Below are 20869 nucleotides of genomic sequence, written 5' to 3' on the forward strand. Positions count from 1 at the left end.
AGGATCTTAAGCAGTTGACAAGAACAGTAATGTTTTCTGAGGTGTTAGTGTGTATGGCAAAGGGGGAGGCAGGTTATGTTGACCCAGTAACTGTGGACCCGATATTCAAATCTGCCTGGATAAGTAACTTAGGGGGTTATTTTCTAAGGCTATTGCACGCGAAAAGGGACTTTTGTACTCGTAAAGTCCCTTTTCGCGTGTGATAGCTTGCCGAGGGCAGAGTCGGGGCGGAGTCGAGGTGGCGAGGAGGTGGACGCGGCGCTGTCTTCGCTGGCGGCGATAAGGTAAGACACGTTATTGCCGCCAGTAGCGCGCCCAGTAGCGCCACCTTTCACGGTGGTGCTATTGGGTGTGAAAGCCGGCAGTGATAACACCGCGGTGGTGCGATCGCTGCCGGCTTTCGCAGGCCCGCCCCCCTGCCCCCCGTTACCGCTGGATTCACCATTCTGTGCGAGAATGGAAAATCCCGGCCTTAGCTGGATAAAGTTACAAGGGATATTCATTATTCAGTGGCATGGCTATGCCGTTGAATATCTGCGTACAAGCTGCTACTTAGCCGAATAACTTATCTGACTAAGGTTGAATATCACCAGTTAGCAGGATAACATATCCAGCTATGTAGCTCCATCCCAATCAGTCCATTACTTGCCCACAAATTGACCAGCTAAGAGATAACCAGATAAGTGACTTATTCAGCTATCTAGCGGATGCTGACTAATGACTATAACTGGATGTTCAGTGGCCTGCTACATAGCCGGATCAGTCCTACTTCTCCGGCTATTGAGCATTGAACACACCTTGAATACCAGGCCCTATAAGTTTATCCAGCTAATTTTGCTATCTGGACTGTATCTAAATATGAATCTCTCAAAGCTTTAGATCAGGGCAGGAGATGAATGTGATGTATGAAGATTTCAGTGGGGCCTTAGACATTACCCCATACTGGAGGATTATAAATATGCTAAGTAGTGTGTGGGGAGAGATGGGAGTTCTGAAGGTGGTAAAGTGGACTATAGAAACTGATTGTACTACAGAAGGTAGTAGTAAATGGTGCTTACTTCAAAGAAAGGGTGGGTTATTAATGAAGTAACTCAATGATCAGTCCTGTTCAATCTTTTTGTAAGTGATATTGCAGAAGGTTTGAAAAGAAGGGTTTGCTTTTTTTTGCAGATGATATTTAGAGTTACAACATGATAGTGACTCCACATAGAGTAGAAAAAATGAGGAGGGATCTATGGAAGTAGTCAAGAGTGTGGCAACTAAGATATAATGCCAAAAAGTAAAGAGTTATGCATTTGGGGCACAGTAATATATATGATAGGGAGCGAAGCCCTAATGTTCACCAAACAGGAAAGAGATTTCAGGGTGATGACATCTGATAATCTCAAGGTTGCAAATCAGTGTGACGAGGCAGTGGCAAGAGCCAGAGCAATCCTAGGGTACACAGGGAGAGGTATTACCAGCAGAAAAAAAAGTGTTAATTTCTCTGTACAAATCATTGGTGAGACCTCATCTGGAGTACTGTGTCCAATTCTGGAGACCACACCTCCCAAAGGAAATAGATATAGAAGCAGACAAGAGAAGGGCTACCAGAATGATGTAAAGTCTGTACCATAAGCCTTATGAAATGAGACCCAAGAACTTAAATGGGTAAACTCTGAGAAGGGCAGATATGAGAGAAACAGAAAAGGATAATGGGCAAACTAAAGAGATTTTGTGGTCTTTATCTGCGGGTGGCAGCAAGTAACACAATAATAGGAAGATTTCTGTTTCAGAGATTTTAAAATGTCATTTTTACCAGCCCTGAGAGGGCTTCTTCAGGCTGAGGTCTTCTTGTTTCTGTACAGTGACCGTAGTATTTGGAACATGCTAAACACTTAAACTATACATGCAAGAAATTAAAAAATACATGTTGGTTTTTGTTTTTTTTAAAGAACACTGAGACAAAGGATCTCAGGAAAGGGAGAGCATTCCCAAAGATAAATACACTCAAACCCAGTATGGAAATACTATTCCACCCACACATTCTTTTGATGTATACTGAGAGTGCTAAAAGTGTTGTTTTTTCAGCCAGTGCCCATCAAGAAAAATGTCCCCTCCCCTTTCTCTCTTTGACTCTTGATGGTCCTTAGAATCGTGGGGCAATTCCTTATTTTGAAGACTACCTGCACCTAGAAAGGGTACACAGCACTATGACATTTGACCTGTGGCTTAGCATTTCAGGATAGCTGGGTTTTGTTATTGTACAATATGGTGAAGTGCTACTTAAAATCCTTCCACCAGAACATGACATTGGAATTTAACATCTTCAGTAATTAACTTAGTATTAAAATCACTTGGCTTTCCTATCTAGAGACTCCAACCATACCTGTATGTGCGCTATCGAATCGTAGCATAATGAATGTTGCTCTGCGTTTTCCTGCTCAAATAGATTCTCATTGCTCTGTGGTGAATGCTGTCTTTCCTTACAAAAGCAGAAGGAAGGAAATAACTGGATGGCAGTGTTGTATAGCCAAACTCATTTGCTCATAATACCTGGGGAGTACTTTTATATACATTTTCAATTGGAAGGATATCAAGTGGCATCAGAGAGAGAGACTTCTAGTATAACACAGCAATCAACCCATGGAGTCACCGTTAATTTAAATTGATGAAACATTCCAGATTTGGGGTTCAAGGAGCAGCAGCTGAAGTAACTGTTTAGAGCAAAGAGAGAGAGGGAGTAAATGCACGACATGTGCACGCAAACAGTAGATGCTAATAAGTAGTCAAGACCACATACTTGCCATACAGTTCCATAACAGACCCTTTAAACAATGTATGGACATACCTGCCAATGATATAACATAAAATATTTTGTTTCTCCAAATAAATTATTAGACAGTATAAATTAAAAAGCTTGTCAACCATTCAATACTTGTTGGCAATAGCACACACCAGAGTTGCCTCTGTCAACTATTAACAGCCACAATTGGGTTGCTGTGGAGGAGGGTTGTCCGTTAGTCGTGTGTTCTGCTTTCCTGTGGCGATGGCAGGATCCGTCTCTAAGCTTTCTGACATTTTGTCACAGATGATATCCACTAGCTTCTCAAATGTCTGCTTGACGTTTATGTTGTCCTTGGCACTTGTTTCAAAAAATTCAAAGCCTGGAAAAAGGAAGAATTAACAGTGGATTATGATGACACTAAAGCTTTATTATTTTTCCCTGGCCTATGTACTGTCTGGGAAAACAAAGGAAGGAAAAAAGGTAAAAAAAAAAAAAAAAAGATGGTGAAGGCATCTCCTCTTTAGAGTTGTGTGCTGTTTTCATGGATGTTCCCTGTGTGCAAATGTTAATGGCCTCTCTGTACATCACTACACATCTGGAGGAGTGAGAAAGGGAAAAAATATAGGAGCAAATACGCCTGACAGCTAGAAGAAATTAGGCTGGAATACTGTTTTGATAAAGAAATTCTGTTGTAAATAAAAAGTATTTTTTTCTCTGAAATGCTATTTGAAAACAATTATTTTACCACTATTGTACTTCTGTCAAAATTGGATAATAGATGTTCAGAGCTATTACTACTATTTATCATTTCTACAGTGATAAAAGTCATTCAAAGCATTGTTCGGTTACACATAACAGGAGGCCCTAGCTCCATGAAGTTTACAATAAAGTCAAAATCAACAGGCATGACATATTAGGACATTTCATGAAATATACATGGCTAAAATCCATAAGGCTATGATCAGGAAGATCCATGGTTTAACATTTCAAGGGAATCTCAAAAAAGTAGATTGTTAGGCAGGGTGTGAATTTAGCCAGAGATAGGGCGTGACATACCAACTGAGGAAGGTCATTGCAACAAGTGCATCAAAGCAGAAAGTGCATAGTTAAGAGTTAGTGATGGAGGAGAAGAGCACAGTTAAGGAAAGCTTGTCCAATGAACTGAGGTCACAAGAGTGTAGGGAGAGGAAAGGCAATGAGGAGAATGAGGGCATTTGTAGGTGGGTAGGAGAAGCTTAAATTGTATGCAGAAGTGGATTCAGAACCATTATGGTGACTTGATCACACGGATTATGTGGTCATACCAGCACTGGAAGAAGGTGAGTTGCACAGTTGAATTCTGAATAGTTTGCAGTTGAGATAGATGGATCAGTGGGAGGAGACCTGTGAGGTGGAGGATGCAGTAGACTAAGTAGAAAGTGAAGAAAGTGGATAAGGGTTTTAGGAGCCGATGTAATAAGCTGTGCTGAGCCTAATGTTGGTTTTTCAGCGCTAAGCTTACTCGGGTATGTAATATAAGTTTTAGCGCATAAAAAACCACACTAAAAAACCCACACATTGCTTAGCAAGGGTGCATGCAAATCCCATGTAAAAGAAGGCATTAGCTATTCCTCAGCAAAGCAGGGAGATGTGTTAAAGGTCAGAGAGCTTAAAGCACCTTTTCTTAACCCTGGATATTTAACTCCTGGGTCAGAGCAGGAGTAAAACCTAACTCTCAATTCTGATTATACTATTGCAGTGCCCATTGTGGTAGTGCTAAACTGCTTCTACAACACTGGGCATAGCAGTAGAATAAATTTGGTCACCAGAAATGTGAGTTTACTCCATTTCAGACCCAGGAGTTTAATTTCCAGTAAGCTCTTGGGGTGGGCACCTACAGCGGAGAAGTACACCAACTTTGGCATGCTGTATAATCGGAGATGCCCATTCCAGGGAGCTTACAATCTGTTTAGCAATCTGTAAGTGCTCACTGCAGAGAGTACATTCTTGCATCCAAGGCCATTTTTTGCAAGGACTGGCTAGTAAAAGCAATGCATAAGCTCTCTTAAGGATGTACCAACAGCTAGCCTAAAAAAACATAAAATTCTCTTTGGTGGAGGGGGGAGGCACCTGCAGCTGAACAGGATGCCAAAGTTGGATGCACAGTGATGAAGTGCACACTGCTGAGTTGAAGGTGCCTGCCCCAGAAAGCTTATGTTTTGATTTTACTTGCCATTCTTTGCCAAACTGGCATTGCATGGGCTGTGCATCCCAATGAATAGGCACATTCGCTCATTCAAGACCATTTTGACAAAGAATGGCAGTAAAAGAAGAAGCTCTCTGGGGAAGGCACCTACAGTTAGATGAACAAAACACAGGCTCTCTCAGTGGGGCACCAACAGCTGAGCTTTAGCTTCCTGTCCAGCTGTTCAAGATAACAAAGGAAATCTGGGACTGGAGCCTGCCCAAGGAAGCTCACATTGGAAATGTAACTCCCAGGTCTGAGGTGGAGGAAACTCAAATTTCTTGTGGCCAATGTTATCTATTATTGTGCCCAGTGTGGGACACCACCTCAGACCTAGGAAGGGCTTACATTTCCAACGTAAATTCTCTATGGCTGCAACCTACAGCTCTCCCGGTGCTGCAGCAGCTTTACATCACTCGTGATCCTTGTTTCAAGTCTTATTTTGTAGTTTGTTTTAAAGGATTGTGTATGCTTCTATACTTGCATCACTGTAACCCACCCCGAATTTTGGAGGACGTGGGCTAAAAATAATTTAAAATAAATAAATAGATAAAATGACCAGTACGCCAAAGCTGGGAAGCACAATCCCAAAGTGCATATTATCCAGCTGAATGTGCCTTCCCGGAGAGCTTGTGGTTTGTTCAGCTGTAGGTGAAAGCCCCCCAAAAGCTTACAATGGAAATGTAACTTCTTTTTTTGGTTTGTGGAGGACTAAACTTACATTTCTGGTGGCCAAAGTTATTCTATTGCTGTGCTTAGTGTGGTAAAAACAATTAGGCAATGTCATACAGCAATGGGTACAGCAATAGAATATCACGGACACCAGAAATGTGAATTAACTTTTACTCCATCTCAGGCCATCTGGTAACAAAACACAGGATAAAGAGGTGTGACTAAAATGTAAGACCAGCAATGGGATTCCCGACTTGGACACAATCTCACATGCAAGGCCATTTGGGCAAGGCATGCCAAGCGAAATGACAGGGTAAGGTCTCCAGAACGGGCAAGTATAGCCATTAGGGATGCACAGCACCCAAGGGCATGACCTTCTGCTGTAGGTGCTCAGCCTAGAGAACTTACTCTTTGATTTCACTTGGCTTGCCGTGCCCAAATGGTCTTGCATGCAAAATTGTGCCAAGTTGCAATCTCACCTGCACAGTCATTTTGGCCACACTCCTTCCAGTTCAAGCACCTACTCCTTATACCTGTTTTAAAGAACTTTTAAAAACATTTTTCTGCATTAGTGCAGATTTTTCTGGTTAACTCAAATTTTAACACATTTTTTTCATGTAGTACTTTTTTTTTTTTTACTCCAGCTTGATTTGCATCCATTAGCTTACTGCATAGCATGAATAACTCTATTTTTAACAAGTATATTAAGTAAAACCCACAATAAAATTTAACACCAATTTTGAAGCAGGTTTTATTACATTGGCTCCTTAGAAAGAAGAGACAGATGTTGGTTATATTACACAGAAAGAAAGATATTTCAGCAGTATTTTAGATGTATTTTAGTTCTGTCTGTTTGCTTTTTTTCTCTTTTCTCCTTCCTAGGATAGTTACCATCTAGCCACAGGGGCCATCAAGGAGACCTGTGTTGCCTGGACAATTCTTCTCTGAGATTGCATCATTCAGTGTTGTTTTTTTCCACCAGGGCTTTCCTGTGTTTCAGTAGTTGTCCTGGCTATCTCCTTCCCCTCTGACACATCTAAGCCCTGTCCACCCCACCATACAAGTTGAAACACAGATCTTTTGAGCCTGAATGCTATGGCTTGGACATGTCAGGGGGACATGAGTACTCTGATAGGGCTGTTTTGCTTTCCAGATCCAGCCATATATGTGGACACGTGCATGCTGTTTAGTTTTGGGTGTAACTTCTTTGTTTTGTTCAATTTCAGATTTTCCTAGAACCACCATAGAAAATCCAATGTTTTCCCCAGTGGAAGTGGAGAAGGTCTGAAATTTCTTTAGAGCTCAAACCTGGATGCAATCCATGTGTTCAAGTTTAACTTTGAATTCTTTGCTCATCTTTGAGTTCCTCATGTAGCTTGTATAGACTATGTGGTCAATATTCAGCTGCTGAGCAGCCTGGCTAGTTAGCAGGATAAACATATCCGACTAACTAGCAGGACATATTCCCCCACATTACCCGCCACATATTACAAATCAAAAACATACCTGCATGCACCCACTCAAACAGTCCTACGCATATTCAATAGAGTTGGCATTATGAAAAAGGAGTAAAGAAGCGAGACCAGCTAACACAAGGACTACCAATAAATCAAGTACCTAATGCTGCCAGCCCTGTGTTCCATAGCGATGAAGTTGTGAACCAAGTCCTGTGGCAACTGAGTAAAGAACATCATCCATGCTGTTACATATGATTCAGCAACTTTACGTTTTGAAATTATGTCCAACTACTCCATCTGCATAACCGCAGACATATGAACTCGCCACAAGCTAATAGAGGGTGATGCTTCCTCAGTTCATTTCAGCAAAAGACATTTACAAGTGTAACCCCTTTTTTAGGAAGTGGTAACTGCTTTGAAGTTTTGAAGTGTATCTGTTAGTGCTTCCCATGAGGTGAGATGCAGCAAGAATTAGACAGGACCAGGACTGGGTATAAAATAACAATTTACTGATTCATAAAATTAAATAAATGTACATACAGGATTTTCTGAGTGGTAGGAAGGTGTACTTATTATAGACATCTGGGTAGAGCTCATGGTGATTTTAAATGTGCATACTCTCCCAGTGGCTGTTTATTTTATTTAAATGTTTTATATACCGTTGTTCCAAAAGATCACAGCGGTTTACAAAATTAGCAGTCATATTCTTGGACAACATTCATATTCTAGGTCACCACAGCAAATACATATTCTAGGTTAGCAGATCAACTTCAGGTACATAGTTTGCACATCAACTTCAGGTACAAGTTAGCTAGGGAGCTAATGTGGTTAGTAATCTATAAATTCTATCCTTCTCGTATTAATCAATAGTTTATCATGTTACACTTTACATCGTTTAGTACTTATTGCTCATTCTACTAACATTATCTATGGTTTTGACAGTGAAGTTATCAGCATATTGGTGTTTTACGTAAGATCATATGCATTTCTAAAGAGCCATGTTTTACGTTTGAAACTCTTTCTTTCTTATCAGACGTAACGACTCTGGTATAGAGTTCCACAACTTGGGGCCCACTATGGAAAACATTTGGTCTCTTATTTGTGTTAGATGTGTACTCTGTGTTGTAGGCACATTTAGAAATCCTTTGTTTTACATAAGAACATAAGAAATTGCCATGCTGGGTCAGACCAAGGGTCCATCAAGCCCAGCATCCTGTTTCCAACAGAGGCCAAACCAGGCCACAAGAACCTGACAATTACCCAAACACCTAGAAGATCCCATGCTACTGATGCACTGATGCAATTAATAGTAGTGGCTATTCCCTAAGTAAACTTGATTAATAGCAGTTAATGGACTTCTCTTCCAAGAACTTATCCAAACCTTTTTTGAACCCAGCTACATTAACTGCACTAACCACATCCTCTGGCAACAAATTCCAGAGATTTATTGTGCGTTGAGTGAAAAAGAATTTTCTCCGATTAGTCTTAAATGTGCTACTTGCTAACTTCTTAGTGCTCTCTGCGGTGTGTATCGTTGCAGTGTCACTCCTATTAAGTATAGGTTAATGCTGTTGATAATATTAAAAATTAGAGTTAATACTTTATAATATATTCTGGATTGAACAGGAAGCCAGTGTTGTTCCATCAGCGAGGGGGTGATGTGGTCAAATTTCCTTGTCCCTAGTAAGAGTCTAGCTGAGGCATTTTGTAGTAACTGTAGTGGTTTTAATAATCCTGAAGATAGGCCTAGTGATAGGGAGTTGCAGTAATCTATGTTTGAAAATATTAGTGTTTGTAAAACAGTATGGAAGTCCTGTATTGTTAGTAATGGTTTCAGCCAATGTATCCAGTTTTGATTAATTTGCTTATATGCTTCTTCATCTTAAAAAATGGCACAGGCCATCCATTGCTCCTACCATGTGACAGGGGTTGACTAATGGCACCGATAGCCCCTCTCACATGGCAAGGGCAAAGAGCCACCGACGCCATTTTGATTACTGGCAGTGACTGCCCGAGAGAGGGAGATCACTCCTGGGACTTACACTGGACCACCAGGGACTTTTGCCAAGTTTTGGGGGGTTTGGGTGGGTTTGTAGTTAACTGAATTTGAAGGGTTGGGGTGGGTTTGGGTTTTTTTTTTAATGTGCCCTTTCTCCCTCCCCAAAAAAACATTAAGAAAACCTCACAAAATTTCGTGGGTTTTCCTTTTGTTTCGTCAGCCCCCCGAAATGCAACGAACTAGGAAATATAGTCTTTATTCAGTATTTCAATGCAAACAAATGCACATCCCTATTGGTTGGTAGTTGTCCCAATCATCAATTCTGCCAGTTTCATTTTTCAGGATTAGTTTAATCACAGCTTGTTTGCCCCAGTGGGGACCAGTCCTTCTGTGAGTGGTTGATTATGGTTGTGATTGCTGGAGTGATTATGCTGTTTACTGTTTTCAGGGAAGTTGCGGGGATTGGGTCCAGTGGGTGGATAGCAGGCTTAAATTTTGTAATGATTTGGTTAATGTCAAGTTTAGATACTGTGTCAAATATGTTCCAATTAGCTTGCCCCTTTTTTTTCTTCTGGTTCTTTTGTTGGTAAGCAGGTGGAGAATTGTGTTTTTAATCTATTGATTTTATCTAACAAAGTGGCAAATTCATTGCAGGAATTCTTGGAAAAGTCATAATTATTCAAGATGGCAGAAGATGGGTCCTTAATTAAGTTTTAACTGTTTCGAAGAGTAATTTTGAATTAAATATTACACAATGAATCTGTTTAGTGTAATAATCTTTTTTTGTTTTATTGATTTGTTCATGGTATTTTGTTAATAGGGATTTGTATTTTTCTAGGAATTCTGTAGATTGGCATTTCCACCATTGCTTCAGATTTTTTCAGTGTCTGTCTAGTGTGTCTCAGTTCTTCACTATATCAGTGTGTTTTTTGTTTAGCGGTATTGAGTTCCTTTTGAAACATTTTTGTCTGGATTGGGATAGGTTATTGGTTATTTCAATGACGATTTTATCCCAGGAGTCAAAAGTTGAGGAGGCATTATCATGATTAAAATCAAATATCTTATTTTTAATAGTTTCTTTGAGTGTTTTCGGGTCTGTCTTTTTTCTGTATGTGAAAGATTGATTATTATATGAGTTTGTTTGCTGTGTGTTGAGGAGGGTTATTTCTGCTTATATTAGTTGGTGGTCAGAGCAGGGCACTATTTTGTGAGATGTGTTGATTATGCAGTTATTGTGATTGGTGAATATTAGGTCAAGGATGTGTCCTGCTTTATGAGTGGGATTGGTAAGAAATGGTGAGCAACCCATTTCTTCTGTAGTGTCTAGGAATTCTTCACATGCTGTAGTTTTAGGTATGCTATCTACATATAAGTTAAAGTCCTTTACGATTCAAGTGGATTCAGGTGATGGAAACACTTTAGTGAAAATTTCAGTTATAGGTGAGCAGTCTTTTTGTAGTTTTCCAGGTGGGCAATAGACCATACCTATATTTAGTTGTGGTGATTTAAGTATTGCCACCTCGTAGGGAGGATTAGTCTCAACTTTGTAGGGTGTAAGTTCAAGTTCTTTTTTACTGATTATTAATAGGCCCCCACCTTTACGTTTGTGTCTGGGGAAGTGAAAAATGTCATAGTTGGGGTGATTAATTTGATTTAAGAGAACATTATCATTATTCATTGTCTTTCATCCATGTTTCAGTAATAAGGTTTAAGATTTATTTGTACTTATATACCATTGTCTCGGCATGGCCTTCACAGCGGTTAACAAAGCAATAAAATACAATAAAAAAAAATTACAAACAACAGTAATAATAAGAGATAAAATTTTACAAGTAAGAGTAAAAGATATCCTAATAAAATAATGTCAGAAGCCATAAATATTAAACCAATAAATACTAAAACATAAAGCATGCTTTAAGTATTGAGGTTAAAAGGTCAGAGCCACCTGAAATTGTACAGTTACATTGATGCCTATTTCTTATCTTCATTATATGCCGCATAGAATAGCCAAGTTTTAAGTTCTGCTTTAAACTTTTTTTCTTGTTGCATTCTTATTTGTATTGGTAGTGAGTTCCATAGCTTTGATCCCACGATGGATAGTGCCCTTTCTCGAATCTGGCTAAGGTGTGCTGTTTTAATGGATGGAATTGATAGCGGATCTGAGGTCGCTTTGTGGTACATGCAGTCGTAAAGCGGTGTTAAGCCATTCTGTTCTGTCTCCATAAATAATGGTATGCAGAAGATAGCAGGATTTAGTTCCTCTAGGAGATCATTTATCAGTTTGATTTTATTTGACAGAAATTGAACATTTAGTAGTAGGGGAAAAAACATTAGGCAGGAAGAGATTAGCTATTTATCATGGGGTAGATCATCTTTGCGCTTTTTCTTTGCTTGTGATTTGCCGTTCTCTGAAGGTTTCCATATATTTCTCATCCTGTGATGGTTTGTATAAGGTAGGTCGGCTCCATTTTAAAAGGTGTTTGGTATGGGTGTCACCTCAGGCATGCACGAAGAAGCGCACAAAGGGGCAAGCTCCTTTGTTGTGCTACTTCGTGCGCACGCCTCATGGTGCAAGCGCCTTTCGGTGCTGCTGCTGTGGGATTGTAGGTGTTGGTGGGCGGGTGGTGGACAGGCTATGGAGTGGAGCAGTCGCATCATCACTGGCAGAAAGGTCTCACCTTCTCCTTCTATGGGAGGAGGGCATTCCCTGCCCATCCGTTGCGTTGCCCCTGGTCCCAGCTACCAACTCGGTGGTTGGGCCAGGCAGGCCCTGCTTCCCGCTGGCTCCCAGCTGCTCTCCCCGGCAGCTCTTCTCTTGTTGCCTTGGAGTCCTAGTGATAGGGTCCCATCTGCATTGCAAAAATCATACCTTTCATCATCTTCTTTCCTTGGACACCCAGCCTGTTCTGGACCTTTAATGAGTGAAAATCCAGACGGGATCTTCTGATTCATGTTCTTCCTTCCTTTAGTTCAGTTGTTACTTTTTCCTTGATTGTTTCTTTTCCTGGGGAACTTCTCTTAGAGATCAGGCTTTCAAACAGCTCTGAAATCCCAGTGGGGAAAGGGGATGCAAAACCTTCTCCCTTAACTCAAAGTCCAAAAATACTTAATTGAATATCTTCTCTGGCTTCACTGTCTCTCGCAGCAGGACCATCACTGGTGCTTGCCTACCTAGGGTTTAGAGTAGGTTCACAGGTCTTTGGTCACCTGGATAAGAGCCCTTTTGCCTCTAAAAGGGATCAGGCTTGTATCAGCCCACACCCAGGGATACAGCTGTTTAATAACTTGCATGCGTATATGTGTGCATGTTATAAAATGGCCTGTCAGCACGCACATGTGTGCCAAATTTTATGTGGGCACGTGCATGTGCACGCAAATACTGCTTCTACTGCATAAATAGGATTTTAAAAGGGGCGAGTGCTGACTCTATTCCCAGTATGCCCAGTTAAGAGATTCGTCCTCCAAACCCCCCTAGTTTAATAGCCTTAATTCCCCTAGTTAGCCACGCACCTTAATCTTTGTAGCTTACACGTCATCCATATCAGAAGTAAAGTAATGCGGCAAGGGTCCTCAGCGAGCGCCAGATCATGTAAGTTCTTACACTCACAGCTCAGGTTCATGCCCCAAAATGCCCATGCCTCACCCAGGCCACACCCATGCCACACTCCTTTCAGAAAACTTCCGAGATGTGCATTCTCCGGGAGATATGTGCATATCTTGATAGCTTTTAAAATCCACTTGTCATATGTGAGCCCAATATATTCGCACATCCCCTAATTAATGTATGTGTTGGGCTTTTACAATTCACCTTTAAGGCAATATTTACTCATAGAATACACAGCTGTCTGAGAGAGTAGGTGTTTACAAAGCAAATTATCAATGTGAAATAGAATTTTTCCCCTACCCTACGTACTGTGCTGTTTGCACAATACGTAGGGTAGGGGAAAAATTCTTATAAAAATGAAAAAAAAAAATGGAATGCGGGTAAATTGTGTAGGTTCTGGAGTATCGTAAATGACTGAAAAATAATTTTACCTTTTTCCAGAATATGACCAAGCCAGACTCCTTCCAACCCTGAACATGTTACTTATACTCCAGACTGGGAGGGAAATCTTTATTCTTCAGCAGCGGTAAAAATATGGAGACTTCCCATTTCAGGCCCCACCAACATTGAAACTAGTGCCAGGCCAAAGCACCAGCTTAGAACAAAACATTATCCCTGACAATCCTACTTAATTTTGCATTGTGCGTATGCAGTACATAAAAAGGCGACCACTTGTATACCATTCTCCCATGAGGCACGATTGTCAAGCAGCATTGTAGTATTTGAGACTGGGAAGATCCAGATCCAGTCCTCCACAGTCCTTGGTATTAATCAATTTAGTATAGCCCACCCAAGCATGTTTACCTCCAAAAAATATAAGAAATAAAGACCTTATCAAAGAAAGGTCTTTTCTGAGCAACCAACATGGTAACATATGAAGACAACATAATATTTTTGGAGAAATTATAATTTTCAAAAGTGCCCATTGACCTATAAATGATATGGGGAGGTCCCTCCAAGTGTGGAGCTGTAACCTGATAGTGGCAACAGTGTCTGCTATATTGAGATCATATAATAAAGATCCCGCAGGATCCAAACTCCCAAATAGTTCAACTTGTCTTCAGCCCAATGAAAGGGAAACATGCTTTGCCATTCCTCCTTCAGATTTTCATCCAAAGGTAAAGACATTTTTAACCCAGCAAAAGACTAAAATGCAGAAACAAATCTTGGGTCGTGCCCAAGCAGGCTCCCCACCCCTAACAAGCAAACATATAATTAGACAAAACAAAACAAAAAAAGAAATAAAAACAGACCATAGCACTAAAGGGTCACAAGGAGGGTCTATCAAGCCATTAATTTATAAAGTTAATATATAATATAGTAGCTTAATAATGACAGCAGAAAAGGACCAAATGGTCCATCCAGACTGCCCAGCAAGCTTCTTATGGTACTATTTGCCGCACCGTGCAGGTTACCGACACGTTTCTCTTAAGGATAGCAGCAACTGCTCTGTGCAATTATCCCCAAGCCTTATGATAACCCATAAAAAGTTTACTGCTAGCAACATTTTTACTGGGTGATGAGCCTTCTTGAAAATTCAGACAGTGCTGCTTGATGTGCTTTGCTTATGGACTTGGCCTTAGATGCAGTCCTGTGCTTTTTCCCTTATGGCTCCATATCAGTGCCCCAGACAGTAAAAGTCAGGGGCCATTTTGTCGACTGAATCCAATTACTCTCCCCTCCCCCCCCCCGTCAAAGTGGAGAGCAGTATTGCAGTTGCATAAAAAGCATCCAAGCTTATTGGTTAAGGGTAGTAATCCCATACTTTCTGATAATGGTAGTATCTGCGGCTCCATGTAGGTTACTCCCATGCTTATCAGTTCCCCGGACCTTAAAAGTTGGAGCCCTCCTTGTTGTCTGATTCCAACTCCCCTTTTCCCACCTGTGGAGAGCAATGTTGTAGTTGCATCAAAAGCATTAAGGCTTATTGGTTGAGAGTAGAAACTGTTGCATCAGCAAGTTATCCCTATGCACCCTTTACTTCATTTCAATCCTCTAGCCTTTAGGTTTCCACAGTGTTTATCCCATACCCCTTTGAATTCTTTGACTGTTTTCATCTTCACTACCTCCTCCAGAAGAGCATTCCAGGCACCCCTCACTGTCTCCATGAAGAAATATTTCCTGTGTCACCGCCCCTGGAGTTTCATTTCAAAGCCTCTAATTTCTTTCCAACAGAAAAGGTTTGAAGTCCATGCATTATTAAAACCTTTAAGGTATCTAAAGGTCTGTATCATATCTCCCCTGCACCTTCTATCTTTCAGGGTATACATATTTAGATCCTTCAGCCTTTTCTCACAAGTCTTTTAACACTGACCCCACACCATTTTGGTCATCCTTCTCTGGACTGCCTCCATCCCGTCTCTATCCTTTTTGAGATATGGTCTCCAGAACAACACAGAACTCTAGGTGAGGTCTCACCAAGGATTTGTACAAGGGCATTATCACCTTCTTTTTCTTACTGGTTATTTCTCTCTCAATGCAGCCCAGCATTCTTCTGGCTTTAGCTATCGTTTTGTCACATGGATTCACCATATTCAGATTACCAGACACTATTTCCCCAAGATCCCTCTCTTGGTCTGGTCATATCAGACTTTCACCCCTCTTCACATACAGCTATTTTGGATTACTGCAAGCCAGATGCATGATTTTGCACTTCTTGGCATTGAATTCCAGCTGCCAAATCTTCAACCACTCTTCAAGCTTTCTTAAATCACTTTACATTCTCTCTACTTCTTCAGGCATGTCCACTCTGCTGCAGATCTTAGTATCATCTGCAAAGAGACAAACTTTACCTTCTATCCCTTCTGTAATGTCGCTTACAAAGATATTGAACAGAGCCAGTCCCAAAACCGATTCTTGTGGCACTCCATTTAACACCGTTCTCTCTTCAGATTAGGTTTCATTTACCATTACATGATGTCTCCTGTCAATCAACCGGTTTATAATCCACTGCACCACCTTGGCACCGACTCCCGAGCTTTTAATTTTATTCACAAGCCTTCTATGCGGGACTGTATCAAAAGCTTTGCTGAAATCCAAGAAAACCACATTGAACACTCTTGCTTGATCCAATTCTTTAATCACCCAATCAAAAAAATCAATCAGATTTGTCTGACAGGACTTTCTCCTGGTGAATCCATGCTGCCTCTGGTCCAGCAGTTTACTGGATTGTAGATAGTTCACTATCTACAATACTCGCCGCCTTACGCTATATCATAATCCGGACTATACTCCTTGCCCTTCTCCTCTTCACTTACAATAGTTGATATAAGTTATCCAAGTTGCATTTTGATGTTGATTTTTAAATTGTTTGATGTCTCTTATTTATTATTTTTAATTCGTTTGATGTCAGTTGTTTTCCTGTTTGTTGTCAGTTGCTCCCAAATGTATTAAGTTGTTGTATCTGTAAACCGGAATGAAGGCAGCCAGCTAAATTCTGGTATATAAAAGCTTTTAAATAAATAAATAAATAAATAAATAAATAAATAAATATCCTTCCTTTCAGCAGCGTCTCCATTAATTTTCCCACCACAGAGGTGAGGCTAATTGGCTTGTAGTTTCCAACCTCCTCTGTGCTACCACTCTTGAGATGAAGGACCACAACCACTTTTCTCAAGTCTTATCACTCCCATCTATTGAATACGGTCTTTCAGTGGACCTACCAGGACATCTCTGAGTTCCTGTAGTAACCAGGGATGTACCTCATCTGGCCCCATGGCCCTGACCACTTTCAGTTTTACTAGCTCTTCCCATACAATCTGTTCTGTAAAAGGAGTTGTGTCTACCCCATTCTGATCTACAGTCTTGTTAACCAGCATTGGTCCTTCTTCAGGGTCTTCTTTAATGAACACTGAACTGAAGTATTTATTTAATATTTCTGCTATTTCTTCATCTCTCTCTGCTGTTCTTTTTGCCTTTATTTTTTCAGCCACCTCCTTTGCAAACCAAATTGGTTTCTTTTTTCATTGTGCTTTTGTTTACTTTTCTAACATATACATTTGTTGTTTTTGTAATAGCTCCTTTTAATTTGGCCCACCGTTGTTCCACCTCACCCATTTTCTTTCAGTCTTCTAGTTCTTCCTCCATGTACATCCCTATTTTATCAAAGTCCATATTTTTGAAATCCAAAACTCGGGTCTTCATGTGACTTCTCTATATCTTATTTGTGATATCAAATCATACTGTCTGATGATCACTGGTGCTCAGGTAGGCACCTGCCCAGATATTATCCATATTAGTTAGCACTAAGACGTATCACACCCTCCCTCATGGGTTCCATTACCATTTGTTTGAGCAGAGCCCCTTGAAGAGCATCCACTGTCTCTCGACTTCTTGCACATTCTGCAGAAGGGATACTCCAATCCACATCTGGCAGAATAAAATCTCCAAGATCAACATTTCTCCTTTCTTTCTCACTTTTTGGATGTCTTTCACCAGACTTCAATCCAGATCTTCAGTTTGGGTTGGAGGCCTGTAGACCACACAAGTGTAAATGGAAGAACCATCGTCTTGTTTTAAGATAGCCCATAATGCTTCTTTCCTACCCCACGACCTTTGTATTTCAGTTGCATTGATATGGCTTTTAATATAAAGTGCTACTCCTCCCCCTTTTCTGACCTCTCTGTCCTTTCTTAACAAGTTATAGCCCAGAATGTCCAATCATGAAACTCCATGAACCATGTCTCCATAATGGCAACAATCTCTAAGTCCACCTCCACCATTAAGGCCTGCAGAACTGGGATTTTACTGCCCAGGCTATGAACATTTGTGGTAATAACTATCCAGCTTTCCTCCCTTGGTTTGCTTATCTTCATAATCACCTTTTCTGCTCTTTTGCTTAAACATGGAATGTTGAGCTGAATGATTTTGTTATTTACTCTCACTTCCTGTATAGCTTGTGGGTGGCATGCCAATTTCATTATCCACCTTCTGCCACTCCCATCCTGTAGTTTAAATGTTTGACGATGAATGCCCAGAATTTCTTGCTTAGGATCTTCTTTTCTGCCACTGTCAAATGTAGGCATTCCTTATTGTATAGTCTTTTACTGCTCCATACATGATCCCATCCTCCAATGTATCCAAATCCACTTTCTTTACACCATGTATTGAAATTTTCTATCTGGCTTATCCTTTTCTTTCTCTTTCCGTGAACAGGTAATATTTCAGAAAAGGCAATATATTTTTACCATGAATTTAATCTTCTTCCCCAGACACTGGAAATCTTTCTGTACTGCTTGGATACTGTTTCTAGCGAGGTCGATGGTCTCCAGTTGGATGATAACATTGATATTAGAGTCTTTACTTCTTTTTTTAATTACACTGATTACCTGATTTTCATTTCTACCAGCTGAAGATCCTAGAAAGCATTTAATACTTGCAGAGCCGGCACAACTCACTGTGCAAGCCGTGCACTTGCACAGGGCAGTGGCCTGGATGGGGTGGCAGCCTCAGGGCCAGGAACAAGTTGAATCAGCTGCTGGCGCTGCCACGCCGCAAAAAAGTGGAGGAGCCGCAAGCCGCAGTGGTAAAGAGGAGGGAGTTGCAGGGCTGCATGGTGGTTCCCAACCCGCCATGTAGTAAAGATGATGCAGTGGTGGAGGGCCACGTGGCAAAGAAGAGGAGGAGTGTATCGCCGCATGGTGAAGAGAAGCCATAGGGCCACTCGGTGGTTCGCAACCACCGTGCAGCAAAGATAAGAGATTTGCAGGGCCGCGCGATGAAGAAGAGGAGGCTGCGCAGTGGTTCCCTTGCAGAGCCGCAAGGTCAAGATGAAGACCTGCAGGACCACGTGCTAAGCAGCCAGAAGGAAAAAACAAGTCACCAGGCAGCTCCCAACCTGTCCCGTGGAAGAAGTGAAGGGCCAGGACTGCTGGGAGAGGCATTGATGTACAACTGAGCAGGAGGAAACCTATGTATCTAAGCTTGTGGGTGTCTGAGCATGTACGTGTGTGTGTGTGTGTGTGTCTGAGCTTAAGCAGAGGGTGTGGAAAGTGTCTGAGCATCTATATGTGTGAAGGGTGTCTCGGCATGTATGTATGTATGTGTGTGTGTGCGTGCCTGAGCAGAAGAGGAGTGTGTGCAGAAGGAAACCTATGTGTGTCTAAGCTTCTGGGTGTCTGAGCAGGGGTGTGTGTGTGTGTGTGTGTCTGAGCTTAAGCAGAGGGTGTGGAAAGTGTCTGAGCATCTATATGTGTGAAGGGTGTCTCGGCATGTATGTATGTATGTGTGTGTGTGCGTGCCTGAGCAGAAGAGGAGTGTGTGCAGAAGGAAACCTATGTGTGTCTAAGCTTCTGGGTGTCTGAGCAGGGGTGTGTGTGTGTGTGTGTGACTGAGCATAAACAGAGTGTGTGTGGGTGTCTGAGCATCTATGTGTGTGAGAAGGTATGTCTGCATGTATGTGTGTGTGTGCCTGAGCAGAAGCGGAGTGTGTGTAGGAGGAAACCTATGTGTGTCTAAGCTTGTGGGTGTCTGAGCATGTATGTGTGTGTGTGTCTGAGCATAAGCAGAGAGTGTGTGGGGTGTCTGAGCATCTATATGTGTGAGGGGGGTGTCTCGGAATGTATGTGTGTGTGTGCCTGAGCAGAAGCGGACTAGGGGGCATTCCATGAAGTTAGCAAGTAGCACATTTAAGACTAATCGGAGAAAATTCTTTTTCACTCAACGCACAATAAAGCTCTGGAATTTGTTGCCAGAGGATGTGGTTAGTGCAGTTAGTGTAGCTGGGTTCAAAAAAGGTTTGGATAAGTTCTTGGAGGAGAAGTCCATTAACGGCTATTAATCAAGTTTACTTAGGGAATAGCCACTGCTATTAATTGCATCAGTAGCATGGGATCTTCTTAGTGTTTTGGTAATTGCCAGGTTCTTGTGGCCTGGTTTTCCCCTTTGTTGGAAACAGGATGCTGGGCTTGATGGACCCTTGGTCTGACCCAGCATGGCAATTTCTTATGTTCTTATGCTCTTATGTGTGTAGGAGGAAACCTATTTGTGTCTAAGCTCGTGGGTGTCTGAGCATGTATGTGTGTGTGTGTGTGTGTGTGTCTGAGCATAAACAGAGCGTGTGGGGGTGTCTGAGCATCTATATGTGTGAGGGGGGGGGGTGTCTCAGCATGTATGTGTGTATGTGCCTGAGCAGAAGCAGAGTGTGTGTGGGTGTCTGAGCATGTGCATGTGAGAGGAGGCATGTATGTGAAAGAGGGAGCATGTGTGTGTGAGTGAGAGAGGGAGCACTGAGACAGATGCAAGCTCTAGGGATGATGGAATAAGAAGTCTAAAGAGTAGTAAGTTCTTTAAGAACATAAGAACATAAGAAATTGCCATGCTGGGTCAGACCAAGGGTCCATCAAGCCCAGCATCCTGTTTCCAACAGAGGCCAAACTAGGCCACAAGAACCTGGCAATTTCCCAAACACTAAGAAGATCCCATGCTACTGATGCAATTAATAGCAGTGGCTATTCCCTAAGTAAACTTGATTAATAGCCGTTAATGGACTTCTCCTCCAAGAACTTATCCAAACCTTTTTTGAACCCAGCTACACTAACTGCACTAACCATATCCTCTGGCACCAAATTCCAGAGCTTTATTGTGCGTTGAGTGAAAAAGAATTTTCTCCGATTAGTCTTAAATGTGCTACTTGCTAACTTCATGGAATGCCCCCTAGTCCTTCTATTATTTGAAAGTGTAAATAACCGAGTCACATCTACTCGTTCAAGACCTTTCATGATCTTAAAGACCTCTATCATATCCCCCCTCAGCCGTCTCTTCTCCAAGCTGAACAGCTCTAACCTCTTCAGCCTTTCCTCATAGGGGAGCTGTTCCATCCCCTTTATCATTTTGGTTGCCCTTCTCTGTACCTTCTCCATCGCAACTATATCTTTTTTGAGATGCGGCGACCAGAATTGTACACAGTATTCAAGGTGTGGTCTCACCATGGAGCGATATAGAGGCATTATGACATTTTCCGTTCTATTAACCATTCCCTTCCTAATAATTCCTAACATTCTGTTTGCTTTTTTGACTGCTGCAGCACACTGAGCCGACGATTTTAAAGTATTATCCACTATGATGCCTAGATCTTTTTCCTGGGTGGTAGCTCCTAATATGGAACCTAACATTGTGTAACTTCAGCAAGGGTTATTTTTCCCTATAT

The 20869-nt window shown here is 41.4% G+C and overlaps 1 protein-coding gene across 2 annotated transcripts in view; it reads right to left on the reverse strand.

The window, feature by feature from the left end:
* Positions 1-437: 437 nt before the first annotated feature.
* The window catches only part of RAB3C (RAB3C, member RAS oncogene family), a 349536-nt gene continuing 329104 nt past the window's right edge, over positions 438-20869 (reverse strand). For both annotated transcript variants that reach the window (XM_029576748.1, XM_029576738.1), the window contains exon 5: positions 438-3146. In XM_029576748.1, the coding sequence (XP_029432608.1) occupies positions 2959-3146 (188 nt within the window). In that variant the 3' untranslated portion in view covers positions 438-2958. The remainder of the gene's footprint in view (positions 3147-20869) is intronic.

Source organism: Rhinatrema bivittatum, chromosome 1 (genome assembly GCF_901001135.1).
Source record: "Rhinatrema bivittatum chromosome 1, aRhiBiv1.1, whole genome shotgun sequence".
NCBI lineage: Eukaryota > Metazoa > Chordata > Amphibia > Gymnophiona > Rhinatrematidae > Rhinatrema > Rhinatrema bivittatum.